Source organism: Leptodactylus fuscus, chromosome 5, assembly GCF_031893055.1.
Source record: "Leptodactylus fuscus isolate aLepFus1 chromosome 5, aLepFus1.hap2, whole genome shotgun sequence".
Classification (NCBI taxonomy): domain Eukaryota; kingdom Metazoa; phylum Chordata; class Amphibia; order Anura; family Leptodactylidae; genus Leptodactylus; species Leptodactylus fuscus.
In genome coordinates, this window is record NC_134269.1 from 148,434,244 (window position 1) to 148,448,198 (window position 13,955).

Genomic DNA, 13,955 nt, shown 5'->3' on the forward strand with positions numbered 1-13,955 from the left:
GTATGATTTGCATCATTGATCATGCTATTCCGCGTGCTCACGCCAAATGTTTTACAGTGTGTTCTAAGGATAGTGAGAACAGAGATGTGAGACGCTAGCAATTTGTGATTTTAATAAAAAAATAATAATAATAATAATAAACAAGAATATAAGCGATGGCATGCTCTCGCTTTGAAGAGCTCTTGTTGTGCTCACTTATGCCCTAATATATACTGGGGGGGCTGGGGGAGGGGGGCTTCTGGATGTCTGGCCCTTCCTTGGGCCTGAGGACTGTTTTTTCCCACCCACTTGCAATTCTTGCACTTGGGGATTAATAGGAGCACTACAGACTGTAATGTTCCAATTAACCCCCAAGTGAAAGAATTACAAGGTGGGTGGGAAAAAAAAACAGTCCTCAAGCCCAAGGAAGGGCCAGACAGACATCAAAAAGCCCCCCTCCCCCAGCACGCCCTCCCCCAGCACCCCAACCCTTCCCCAGCACTCCAACCCCCCGATCATCATAAATCTAGTATTTATCCCCTATCCATAGGATAGGGGTTAAATACTTGAAAAATCACAAATTCTTCTGCAGAAGCTTACCTGCTTCTGCTCTTCAGCCTGCGCAGCGGTCTTGTGAGACCACGTAGGGAGCAGGCACACGTCGGGTGCGGGCCTGATTCCGTGGCCACGTCACCTGGCGTGTGGGGAGGAGGGGGCGGAGTGGAGGGAGGAGGGGGCAGAGCAGGCAGGGAGACCTGCACTCTGCGAAGGGTGAGGGGCGGCCGCTGGAGCAGCGCTGCGTCCAGCAGGGCCGCGCCAATCCACCGCTCACTTTCCTTGTACATATGCGGCCCGCACAAAAGTCTCAAACTTTCTAAAGTTTAGAGACAAAGTTTGAGACTTTTGTGCGGGCCGCAGATATGCCTGTAAAGGGCCGCATGTTTGACATGCCTGCTATATATTATATACCTTCTAACCCCCTCCTTAATGTTTAAAACTTTCTAGATGTTGAGATAAATGTTTCTGTGGACTCTCTTTGAAAAGCACTGTAGGAAAAACCGCAGCGCGCTTCTGCCAGGGTTTTTCGCACAGCATTTTTTCGCTGTGGCCCGCAACGTGGGGCCTTATCCTAAGCATTCTTTATTTGTTACTATTGTAGGACTGATATGGTATTAATGGCTTGTAAAATGTCAATATTTATTATATTCCTTACTCAGTCTTACAATGTGTTCACATGTTTCTGTAGGTTATTTACAGAACAATGTCACCACCTTATTCCGCTGTGGATCCCTATAGTGAAAAGGCTCAGAATCGGCTGAAGATTACTAACCTACGAGTACAACTACTGAAGCAGCAAAGTTGTCCATGTCAGAATAAAAGTGTGGATATTAAGCCCCAGTCTGTAGCACACTATGCTGTTTATGACTTCATTGTTAAAGGAAGCTGCTTTTGCAATGGACATGCCGATCACTGTATCCCAACAGATGGATTTCGACAAGTCCGGACAACCAGCAAACTCCAGGTGGTGAGTATAAAATTATTGTGCAATAGAACTCATTTCAGGATATAATTGTTGATACTGCAGGCTAGTACACAGAGGATTGATTTGTGAAAATATGCAAATCTGAAACCATATTTTATATTGTAGTGTATTGTCTGCATATTTTTTCTGTTTGCCTCTATTTATTATCCTGGTTGTTCATTCATTCATGAGAACGGACTGTCAAAATAACAGTCATGTGAAAGTTCCCCTTCACTGACATTGAATTTAATGCTGTTGTGTGATGTCCATTAAGTTGTGTAAATGTAACTTCAGTTTATTAGCATTTTGCAGTACAGAATTCCTTTACATGGCATTATTTTACCCATACACTTATATTTAGCTAACCATACACATTAGATGTACAGTCATGGCTATAGGTGTTGGCACCCCTAAAATGTTTCCAGAAAATTAAGTATTTATCCCAGAAAATAATTGCAGTTACTTATGTTTTGTTATACATGTTTTTTTTTTTCCTTTGTGTGTTATTGGAACACAAGAAAAGCTAGGAAGAAAAAAGTTAAAAAAAAGTTATAATTTCACAAAAAAAACTCCAAAAATGGGCTGGCAAAATTACTGATATCCTCAACTTAATATTTGGTTGCACACCCTTTAGAAAAGAAATAACTGAAATCAATTGCTTCCTATAACCATCATCAAGCTTCTTACACTTCTCTACTGGAATTTTGCACTACTCTTCTTTTGCAGACTGGACCAGGTCTCTCATATCTGAAGGGTGCCTTCTGCTAATAGTAATTTTAAGATCTCTCCACAGGTGTTCAATGGGATTTAGATCCGGACTCAATGATGGCCACTTCAGAACTCTTTGGGTGTTTTTTGAAGTATGTTTGGGGTCATTGTCCTGCTGGAAGACCCATGACTTAGGATGCAAACACTGAACTATACACTGAAACCCAAAATCCTTTGGTAATCTTCAGATTTCATGATGCCTTGCACACAGTCAAGGCACCCAGTGCCAGAGGTAGCAATACAACCCCAAAACATCTTTGAACCTCCACCATATTTGACTGTTGGTACTGTGTTCTTTTCTTTGTAGTCTTCACTCTATTTTCGGTAAACAGTGGAATAATGTGCTTTAACAAAAAGCTCTATCTTGGTCTCATCTATCCACAAGATCTTTTCCCAGAAGGATTTTGGCTTACTTGCTATTATTTTGGCAAAATGCAGTCTAGCTTTCTTATGTCTCGATGTCAGCAGTGGGGTCCTCCTGGGTCTCCTGCCATAGTGTTTCCTTTCATTGAAATTTTGACGAATAGTTTGCACTGACACTGATGCACCCTGAGTCGGCGTGACAGCTTGAATTTCCTTGCAACTTGATTGGAGTTGCTTATCCACCATCCAGACTGTCCTTCGTTGCTGGACATCAATTGTTCTCTCCCATCTACATCAACGGAGATTAGCTACAGTTGTAAACATCTTGATTATGTTGCGCACCATGAACAAAGAAACATCAAAATCTCTTGAGATGGACTTGTAACCATGAGATTTTTTATATTTTTTCCACAGACACACAATGCCAAGATTGAGTCAGCTTCTATCCTTTTTATCTGATTTCAGGTGTGATTTTTATATTGCCCACACCTGTTACTTGCCACAGGTGAGTTTGAATGAGCATCCCATGTGTAAATCAAAGTTATTTACCCAAACTTTTGAAAAGATGCCCACAATTTTTTCCAGCCCGTTTTTGGAGTTTTGTGTGAAATGATGTCCAAAGGAAATTATGTCCAAAGGAAATAAACATGTGTATGACAACAACATGTGTAGTTGCAATCATTTTCTGGGAGAAATACTTTATTTTCTGTAAAAGCTTCAGCGGTGCCAACACGAACGACCATGACTGTATGTTGAGTAACTCTATTAACCTCCCCATAGTCATCTGCCCTTGACCATGCTGAAAGAGCGTTTTCAGTTGAGAAGTGGTCCATTAATTTAAGTGGGACTACTGGAGATTATTGAAGTACAGTGCTCTGCAGAGATAGACTTTTGTATAGACTTCCTTGGATTATAATTAATATTATGTCAAGGCCAACAGTGAAGATCCTGTTGCTGTTGGCTTATTATTTATCCTGTGATTATGAGAACATGTTGTAAAAACCACTGGAATACATCTCAAAAATCTACAAGCTGTGGATCTGTACTTTGTGTATAGGCAACTTTTAAAAAACATACTTAAAAAAACTAAGACTTAGACCCCAGGTTGCGAAAAAGCTTTTTTTTTTGTTGTTGCAGATTTTGCTGGGGGGGTTTTGTATTTGTTTTTTTTAAGGGGCTACAGAAGGAATGGGAATCATCTAAGGAGCTCTTATATTTTTCCCTTCTTCTCAATCCAATCCTACCTTGGCTCAGAAAAATACAGCAAAATATTTTCCAAAGCATAGGGTCTTAGCCTATAAGTACCAAATGAATGTTTTTTTTGTGTACTTCTGTGACTTTAAAAAAAAAAAACCCATACAACAAAGAATCAAGTACCCATGTTAAAAGGACCCCTGGAAACTGCCTTGTAATAATCCTAAGATTAATGGGGTTTTGCAAGTAAACTGTAAAAGCCCAGGAGAAGCAGGAGTGATCTGAAATTAAAAATGTAAGCAGATATGATACCCATTCCATGCCCTTAAACTGGCTGGGTCAGAAGTGAAGTGACTCAGGTGACTACTGTGGTCAATCACTGGCCTCAGTGGTAACATGTTGGGTACCTGTGACATATTATCAGTGACAATAATTGGAGAAAAAAAATGACGCCCCAAAGGCAAAGCAATACTGGATTGATGAAGTGGTATGAGAGTAAGGTAGGACTTGCTGCTGCTCTTACCTAGTGACCATCCAACACAGTTGGTGGTATAGTGGCATGTGAAAAAGGAGACACAAGCTGATTAAAGGACCTGTACTTTGATTCTTTTGTATATGTTGTATTGTGATGGTAACTAATAAAGATGTATTTTCATAGGTAAGAAGAATACAATCCGCTTTTAGGTCTATTAGGTTCTGTATCTTTTACTTCAACAGAGTCTCGGCCATAAAGCAATGTATTTAAAATCCATCCTTGTGACTTCCATATATTTCATGTATTCAAAAAAGAAAAAAAAAGTTGGCGACTAAAGTAAATTGTCTGGTGAAGGCACGGCATTTCCCCTTAAACTCTTAGGAATGTCATGTGAACTAGACAACTATTTGGTGCCATTCTCGAAAGGAACTTCCACTTCTAAATGTTCACTGAATAAGCGAGTTCATGCAGGGTTCAGCAAATATGAATTCTCTCACAGAAGCCCATATTTGAGATTTCCAGCAGTAGACTCATCTATGCACACACTTAAGCTCCTCTAGGTATCTCTGGATACTGACATGACAAGTACTACACCTTCTGTACTCATCTGAACAAATGTCGCTTCCTGCCAGATCACATGCTCTATGATAAAGCCTCTAGAAAAAGCATAGTTAAGAAAAACAACCCAAAGTATATACTAGTTTTTATTTCACAATTTAATAGAACCATATTATGCTAAATATCAGGTTTTTCCAGGAAGATAAGAATATACCTTACAGTGCTAACCGTAACAAAACGCTACTCGTCCTGATTCCCTGCCACTCCGGTCCCAGCGCTTCCCAGCTACTCACCATTGGCTGCTGTCTGAAACACACTGGACATGCCCACTCAAAAAAATCACTGCTCGGGACAGAGCGCCAGTAATGTCCATGTGCCAGAACTTGAACTTTTATCCATACATATACAGCCCCATACATATACAGCCCCAACATAAATATTGTTCGATCGGATCACCTCACAGTCTATGGCAAATACATCAAATCTTAGCGTCTGGATCTCTTAGCATCCAGATAATTTAGGATCTTGGTACAGAGAGCAATAAACGTTACCATTTAGGAGAAGTTAATGTTTGATATACATGTTTCTTTTTGGTGATGTGTAAATTGGGCACTGTTTAGTCTTGGTAATTTGTAAATTGCAGATAGTAACCCTTAGCTCCACCTGGGTCTATGCTGTGTTTAAAGAGCTCCACTCATATTTGTATGACTGAAGAATCAAGCCTGTATTACTCTAGGTTCACACTCTAGCACTTGGGTTTCTGTTCTTCGGGTCCGTTTGTAGAGCCGAAGAACAGAATTTTTCAAGCAGATTCGGGACCGGAATCTCCAAACAGTCATCGAGCGCAGATGTGACCCCAGCCTTAGATGTAGCAACTAATTTGGTAATACTTAATGACTTTGCAGAACTTTCTGGGTGGTATGTGCTTCCTCTTGGTAGTACACTAAGACTGAAACCCATTTTCTTGCAGATTTTGCTGCGGTATTTTGAGCCAAAGCCAGGAGTGGATTGAGGACAAGGTAGAAATAAGAACTTCCTATATATTTCCCATTCCTTTTGTAGCCATTCTTGACTTTGGCTCAAAAACTCACAGCAAAATCTGCAACAAAAAACGTTGGGCCATAGCCTTCAAAGACACTCTCAAATGGATTAGTCTACTGATGTAAATGCTGTGCTGCATTTAGAGAAGACATGCTTCGCATGAGTCTAGGAGCAGCCATGCTGCCATACAATACACTTCCCAATCTTTAGCGTATTAGTAAGATTTCAGATTTGATGCAAAGCATGAAGCTTTTATTATGCCAGCAAGCCACATAAAATTTGTAGGCTTTGTTTCTTCTTTCATGTCATGTTCAAAGAGCTGAAATACATGAATTTAAAATATTTTGATGTCTACTTTTCAAGGTTTTGTTTGCATTATTCTATATGAATAATAAGCCCAGCACTTTCCATGAGATACAGTATCAAACGTTCTGAATGTATGCAGGGACTTCTCAGTTTTCTTAGGATAAACAGCAGAATACTTTGAGGTTGCCATTAAAGAATATTAAATGACAGTCATCTTAGTGTAAATAGAACCGACTTCTCAGAGACAAGCAGTTGTTGAATGACGGACCTCCACCTCACGCAGGCCCATGTGAGCAAACATTTCATGGATGTTATGTCAAAATATTGTTCTATGGTAAATCTCTATCTTTTAAATCCTGGAGGAATCCTTTCATAATGTGTAGTTATTATTCAGATATGTATAAAATATTATGAAAAAACTTTTATTCCTGTTTTGAAAATGTCATTTGTATGTAATTAAAGGGATTCAATCATTAAAATGGCATTTTTTTCCCTAAGACGTAGGAATAGCCTTAAAGGCTATACTTCTTCTACCATTTGGTAGAAATCCCGGTTTTCTTCTGTATGCAAATAAGTTCTCTCACAGCAGTGGGGCCTTTCCCAGCGCTCAAACAGCACAGGGGGCATCCCAATGCTGCGAGAGAAATCTCCAGCGACGCCTCTATCTTAGTCTGGAACGCCTCTCTCCACGTCTTCTTCCGCCGCTGGGCTTCAAATTTCTAGGCATGTGCAGTCGACTCTGCCATCGGGCCTTAGGCAGAGTCGACTGCGCGTGCCCGTGGCCATTTTTGTGTAGTATGCATGTGTAAGCGGCCACAAGAAAATGGCCGCAGACATGCACAGTCGGCTCTGCCCAAGGCCCGATGGCAGAGCGGACTGTGCATGCCTAGAAGTTAGAAGCCAGCGCCAGAAGAAGACACAGGGAGAGGGCATGCCAGACGAAGATAGAAGCGGCACTGGAGATTTCTCTCATAGCATTGGGAACGCCCCCAGTGCTGTTTGAGCGCTGGGGCCGGCCCCCCATTGTTGCAAGAGAACTCATTTGTATACAGAAGAAAAACAGGATTTCTACCGAACGGCGGCGCGGAGAAGATATCTAAAGGTAGGAGAAGAATAGCCTTTCTTAATGCGATTTCTAAGTGTTAAGGAGAAAAAAATGCCATTTTAATGATTGAATCCCTTTAAACATTATATTGTATTATATTTGCAATGACAGCATTGGGAACTACGGTAGTTTGATTGTGCTTTACGGTTTTCAGTTAATGGGATTGTCTAAGACTGGATTTTTATAACATGTTCTTCAGTATCAGATGGTGGTGTCCAACACCCAGCATCCTCATTGATTAGCTGTTTGGGTGTCAGATCCCCACTTATTTAATATTGGTAACCAATCTTGGACTGTCCCTTTAAGGCCACACAGAATGAAGCTCAACTAAAATGTACTGAGGGAAAAACAGACTAGAAAAGCTGCAAAATAAAATTTTTCTGCTGCAGTTTTACATTTTGCCTTCCCTCACTTAAGTCTATGGGAAAGGTAAAATTAACATGCTGTTTTTTTTTTGGGTTTTTTTTTCAAAAATGCATGTTTTTATGAAAAAGCAACATTTTCCACAGCATTTTCTTCTGCAATGTTTTTATGAGATTAAACATACTACATACTCCAGTTTTGATAGCCAGTTGGACTGAATATAGCCGAGTGCTGTCTTCAAGATATCTCTAGTGGTCCCATTGAAATGAATGGAGCAGCATGCACTATCTGACCAGCTGCTCTGCAAAGAAACCCTTGTTAATCTAGACCCTGCCTATGTCCCCGCTGTTCCCCTTTGTGTCTTGTCCCCATTGTGTCCTTGTCCCTTTGTGTTTTCTGTTTTTATGTTTGGTACCCCTTGGTCCTCTTGGCCTCAGGGGCTCCCCTTTCCCCGTTGTTATACTTTGCCTGTTCTTATTACGATTTGTGTACAAGCCGATGTACTGGACCCGTTCGGGCCTTGTCTTTCCTTCACATATGCCATGGTTTGTCATTGTTTTGTTGTGTTTTGAATTTTGGAAAACTTTAGTATAGATTTATTACACCTAATGTGTCAAATGATTCTGACTCTGAGTTTTGACTTTTCAGGTCCATGGTCGATGTGTTTGTAAGCACAATACAGCAGGACCTCACTGCGAGCAGTGCGCTCCCCTTTATAATAATCAACCATGGAAAGCAGCAAATGGTAAAACTGGGGAACCTAACATGTGCGAAAGTAAGTATTAAGGGGCCATTCTGGAGATTAAATATGATGTGTGCCTTTTTTTCATGAGCCATAAGTAGATAACTAGTTTGTGGGCTTTTCTGTATCCCTCCACTGAAAACCATTCACCTTTGATTTCTCGTCCCTGAATGAATCATGATGAGCAAATTTTCCCACGATTCCTGATTCATTATCTTTATGCTCCGTGTCACGGTGAAGGTATTGCCCAACCTATTTAAAACTTTGACAGAAACCTATTTCCTGAATGACACCATTGTAGGTTTCAGGATTTTTCATAATAATATATTGTGCAATAATACTTTCAAAATGTGCAAATTTGGTTTTTGAAATGCTCAGACTTTTTCGCCATGGCTTTGTTAGAATGACCTTTTTAACTAATAATACTTTCATTTATGGTAGTTCCAAGAACAGCCATAACTTTTTATTGATGAAAATAATGCCAAACATCGGAGCAGATCTTATTTATACTGTACTAGCTGGTACCCGCGACTTCGTCTGCGGTGATTGTAGCAGTGGGTATATACAGGTGTGGGTAAGGTTTTCGTACTGTGTATAAGGGATGGGATATGAAATTTAACTTTGTATCTTGTTTTGCTGTAATTCAGAGAATACGTGAGACTTTTGTGTTGAAGTTACTTTGTATTTGAGCTGCTATATATACGGTGTTGTGAGAAACTTTACATAGTGACTTTGGGACAGAGGTATTTGAAGTTAACCCCTTCCCGTCGATGGTATTTTTTGATTTTTGGTTTTTCATTTTTGACTCCCCTCCTTCTAAACCCCATAACTTTTTTATTTCTCCGCTCCCAGAGTCATATGAGGTCTTAATTTTTCTTGGGACAAATTTTTCTTCATGATGCCGCCATTAATTATTCTATATAATGTACTGGGAAGCAGGTAAAAAAAATTCTGAATGGGGTGGATTTGACAAAAAAATGCATTTCTGCGACTTTCTTAGGGGCTTTGGTTTTACGGCGTTCACTGTGCAACCAAAATGACATGTCCCCTGTATTCTGTGTTTCGTTACGATTCCGGGGATACCAAATTTATATGGTTTTATTTACATTTTGACCCCTTAAAAAAATCCAAAACTGTGTTAAAACTTTTTTTTTTTGAAAAGTCGTCATATTCCAACAGCCGTAACTTTTTTATACGTCCGTGTACGTGGATGTATAGGGGGTCTTTTTTTGCGGGGTTGGGTGTACTTTTTAGTTCTACCATTTTCGGGAAATGTTATTGCTTTGATCACTTTTTATTCAAATTTTTATCAGAATCAAAAGAGTGAAAAAACGGCGTTTTGGCACTTTTGACCATTTTTACCGCTACGGCGTTTACCGAACAGGAAAAATATTTGTATAGCTTTGTAGAGTGGGCGATTTCGGACGCGGGGATACCTAACATGTATATGTTTCACAGTTTTTAACTACTTTTATATGTGTTCTAGGGAAAGGGGGGGTAATTTGAATTTTTAATCCTTTTTATTTGTTTTTATATTTTTTTTACTTTTTTTTAAACTTTTTTTTTTGCATTTATTAGACTTCCTAGGGGTATTGACATGGGTGGGCGGTGTCGCGGATTGTCAGAGCGGTGGGGGTCGGCAAACATGGCTGCTCCGGAGCGTTAAAGAGAGCCTCCTGGAGTATTGTTAAGGGGAGGGGCAAAGTGGTAAAGTATATGTATATGAGATTGTGTGGGGTTAGGGGCTAGGCTGCAGAGGGCAATATGAATTTTGTGGCTTGCTATGGTCCAAAGTGTGTGAGATTGCAGAAATGGTAGTGTGAGTTTGGGTTTTGTGGGGGACTTGGCACAAACGTATGTGCGCTGTTGTGACGAAAAGTAGCCTATTGCGCAATCGAGTGTAGTGACTATGTTTGTGGAAAATTTCAGCCAAATCAGTCGAGCGGGTTTTGCGTGATTGAGGAACAAACATCCAAACACACAAACCCACAAACATCCAAACTCACAAACTTTCACATTTATAATATTAATAGGATTAACCACCTCTTTATGCTGAATGTTATTCACTTTTATTCAACATCATCAGAAAGATTGTGTGTTCACCACATTAACTCACATGAAAGTGCTATGAGCTATTGTGTACCTGCTACTTTATTTACTCGTCTTTCCTTTGTCACTGATAGTGTGTACATGTAATGGTCATGCCGACAGCTGTCATTTTGACATGGAAGTGTGGCTGGCATCAGGCAACCGAAGTGGAGGTGTATGTAACAACTGTCAGCACAACACAGAAGGGATTCACTGCCAGAGATGTAAGCCAGGCTTCTACCAAGATGTAAAGATTCCCTTGTCTGAACCAGATGCCTGCAAAGGTACTGCAATAGTATTTTATCCTCTTCTACAAAAGTCCTTCTGTTATCAATGAGCTTTGTGCCATCTGCACCTCAACTTCTACACATAAATAAACATAATGTATAATGAAAAGATTTTTAACCTCTTTTGTGTTATAGGTTTTAGCAATTCTTATACAAAATACTGACCAAAATATATCCGTTCAAAACCCGTATGGTTTAGGCTAGTTGAAGACGACTGTGCATTTTGCGGTCAGCAAACTAGTAATCGGTGTTCTTGTTTTTGCGGACAGAGTGTGTCTTCAGCATCAGTGAAGTAGGTCCGCAAAAAGGGTCAGTGTGTTATCCTAGTTTGCAGATCCTCCAAAAAAAACACAAGTGACATGCAAGGGTGCATTCACAGAGAGTTTTTTGGCTAGGATTTTGGCGCTGAATCCACGTGGAAAAAAAGCCTCCTCATAGAGTTCTATGTGTTCTGCTAGCGGAAAAAAAGCTTCCTTCAAGCGGATTTTGCCTGCAAAAACTAACTCAGTCAATGGAAGACAGAAAATCCACGTGGAATTGGCAAAAACCATGTGGAAAAAACGCTAGCTGTTTTTTCAAGGTCCATACACTGTGCTGGAGGAAAAAAACATTTCTTAATTCCTGAAGCGGATTTTTTCCTCACCAAAATTCTTGCTAAAAAACTCAGTGTAAACTTAGCCTTATGATATCCCTTGCTTGTCCGAAAAAACAAACGGCACACTGATGACATGCTGAGTACACAGCAGGTTGGCTGTAAATCCTGCAGCACAAAGTGTCTTGCACAGCAGCTTCTGAATCCACAGCAGGTCAAATTCTATGATTTGGAGCAGTTTTCAACTTTTATAATGGAAAGGTTTTGCAACCATTTTTAATGGACCATTTTGCAAACATGAATTTACCATGTAAATGCAACTGCAGATTGTGATGATGCCTGTTGCCCATTTTACATCTGATACCAAAATTTTGCAGATTTTAACAATTATCTTGCAGAGTTGGTCATTTTCTGACCAAACATTCACTTTTCGGCTAGAGCCCAATAGTATTGTCTGCAAGACAACATAAAGTTGCTGAATTACCACAGCAAAACTTCACTGTTTCCCTATCGAAAATCTTTGCGACCAGGGCAAAAAGACACTCTTTGAGCAGTTGCAGTAATCCCATAATTCATGTGCAACACTGTTCACCCCTGCTACTTAAAGTAGAACAAATAAACATTGCTAAGGGTTAATCCATTAATAAAATACTGGATTGTTCTTGTAAGCTACCTCACATGTTGTGCAGTATGCAGGTGTCTGGCATGTCTGTAGAAAGGTGGAAGGAAATGAATAGTCAGGTGTTAGAGCCAAAGTAAACAGAGACAGAATACAGACGTGTTGGAAGGATTGCACAAGTTTTAAATAGCTCCGGCCTTTCATATAATGCATACATTGTAACTTTCCTAAACTGGAAGTAATACTTGGACCGAATTACAAAGTGCAAAATGAATCAGTAACAATAACAATTGAAGGAAAATCATATTATTATGAGAGGACACACGCCAAAGTGATTTCTTTCTAATCTGGACACAATTGCCCTCCATTTTTCATATTTATTAACAAAACAAGGGTTGATAATTAATAATACAGCATGCTAAATGATATTACATGCTCTTGTTTATGAAATAAAACAAGCACATCTCGATATACTAATGTATTTGCAGCATATCTAGTGCAAAATGTTGCATCTAGTTTTAGGCCTTTGTTCCTGCTGAACTTTAAGCTAATGCCCCACGTAACAGGCTGCAGCCAAAAAGAGCTTCGGAAATGCATTGTGGTCTTTTCCACTGCACTTTTTACAGAAAGTCCACAGAGTTTTCCTCTGTAGTTTTTCTGCTTAAATTATACCTACTATATATGGAAACCACCATCATTTCCATAGGCATAATTGAAGCAACGGTTTTGGAAATCGCAGTATTTACACACGGTATTTTTCTGCAAAGCGTGGGACTTCAGCTTTAAAGGAATCCTATCATTCAAACTCAATTTTTTGTTCCTAACATGTCGGAATAGCCTTAAGAAAGGCTATTTGTCTCCTACCTTTAAATGTCGTCTCTGGGCCGCCGTTCGGTATATAATCCATTTTTTGTCGGTATGCAAATGAGTTCTCTCGCAGCACTGGGGGCGAGCCCCAGTGCTCAAACATCACTGGGGGCATCCCCAATGCTGCGAGAGAACTCTCCAGTGCCGCCTCCATCTTCTTCAGGAACGGGTCTTCTTCACGTCTTCTTCCGGGGGTTGGCTTCAAACTTCTAGGCCTCGGGCCTAGGGCAAAGCCGACTGTGCATGCCTGCCGGCCGCAAGAGAATGGCCGCATACAATACTGTGCAAGAGAGGCAGAAAATTCCAATTGGCTGATGCAAAATTTGCAACTTCCACGGCGCATTCTGCAGCAGAATCCGTGGCGGAAGTTGATCAAGCAGAAAAATTCAGCTTCCGGCTCAAAAAACCGCCTCCCATTAAATTCAATGGGGTTCTTTTTCCGTGAGATGTTTGTTCCCATTCATGGAAAAAAAATAAGCGACATGTCCTTTCTTGAGGCAGATTCTGCGACGGATTCAGCCGCGGATGTTCACGGCGCGACACTCTTTCCCAACTACAATTTGTATACATCTTCCAGACTGACCGAGCTTTGTGTGAAGTTACGCACTTGAGAAAGGGCAGGTGTGCCCGAAACGCGGCGATTTTTTAGCGTTGTGCATCATTGTCTTTTTGAATAAAATCCTGTTGTGACCTGAGAGCGCCGTCTTTCCATTTCATTGAAAACTCTTTCCCAACTAGACGCATTTACTTGGGCCTAATCAGAAGCGGAATGCACCGGCATCCAGTCGCAGCTTAGCCGTTTTTTGGACCGGATTCTGAGGCGACCTCTGCCTCAAAATCTGGTCCAAAAACCCCCAGTTTGAACCCAGTCTAAGTCTAAAGATGCGTATGGAGTCTCATTCATCCTATAGATTCTACAGTGTATTAAAGAGAAAGATGTGACATTTTGACAACCATCTTTGTGTGTCTTCATGCTTGTCCTGCCTGTAACGTGTTGTCATTGTGGATGGTGCATACCTGTGCTACTCATGGTATACGGATATGAAAATCTATATTTATAAAAAATACTGTCTAGAAATAAAGCAA

General features: G+C 40.4%; 1 protein-coding gene across 1 annotated transcript in view; it reads left to right on the forward strand.

Annotated features, from left to right (window-relative positions):
• The window catches only part of NTN4 (netrin 4), a 95,341-nt gene that overhangs the window by 36,304 nt on the left and 45,082 nt on the right, over positions 1-13,955 (forward strand). Inside the window, exons 3-5 of the mRNA XM_075274466.1 lie at positions 1,226-1,504; positions 8,323-8,449; positions 10,600-10,788. Coding sequence (XP_075130567.1) covers positions 1,226-1,504; positions 8,323-8,449; positions 10,600-10,788 — 595 coding nt within the window. The remainder of the gene's footprint in view (positions 1-1,225; positions 1,505-8,322; positions 8,450-10,599; positions 10,789-13,955) is intronic.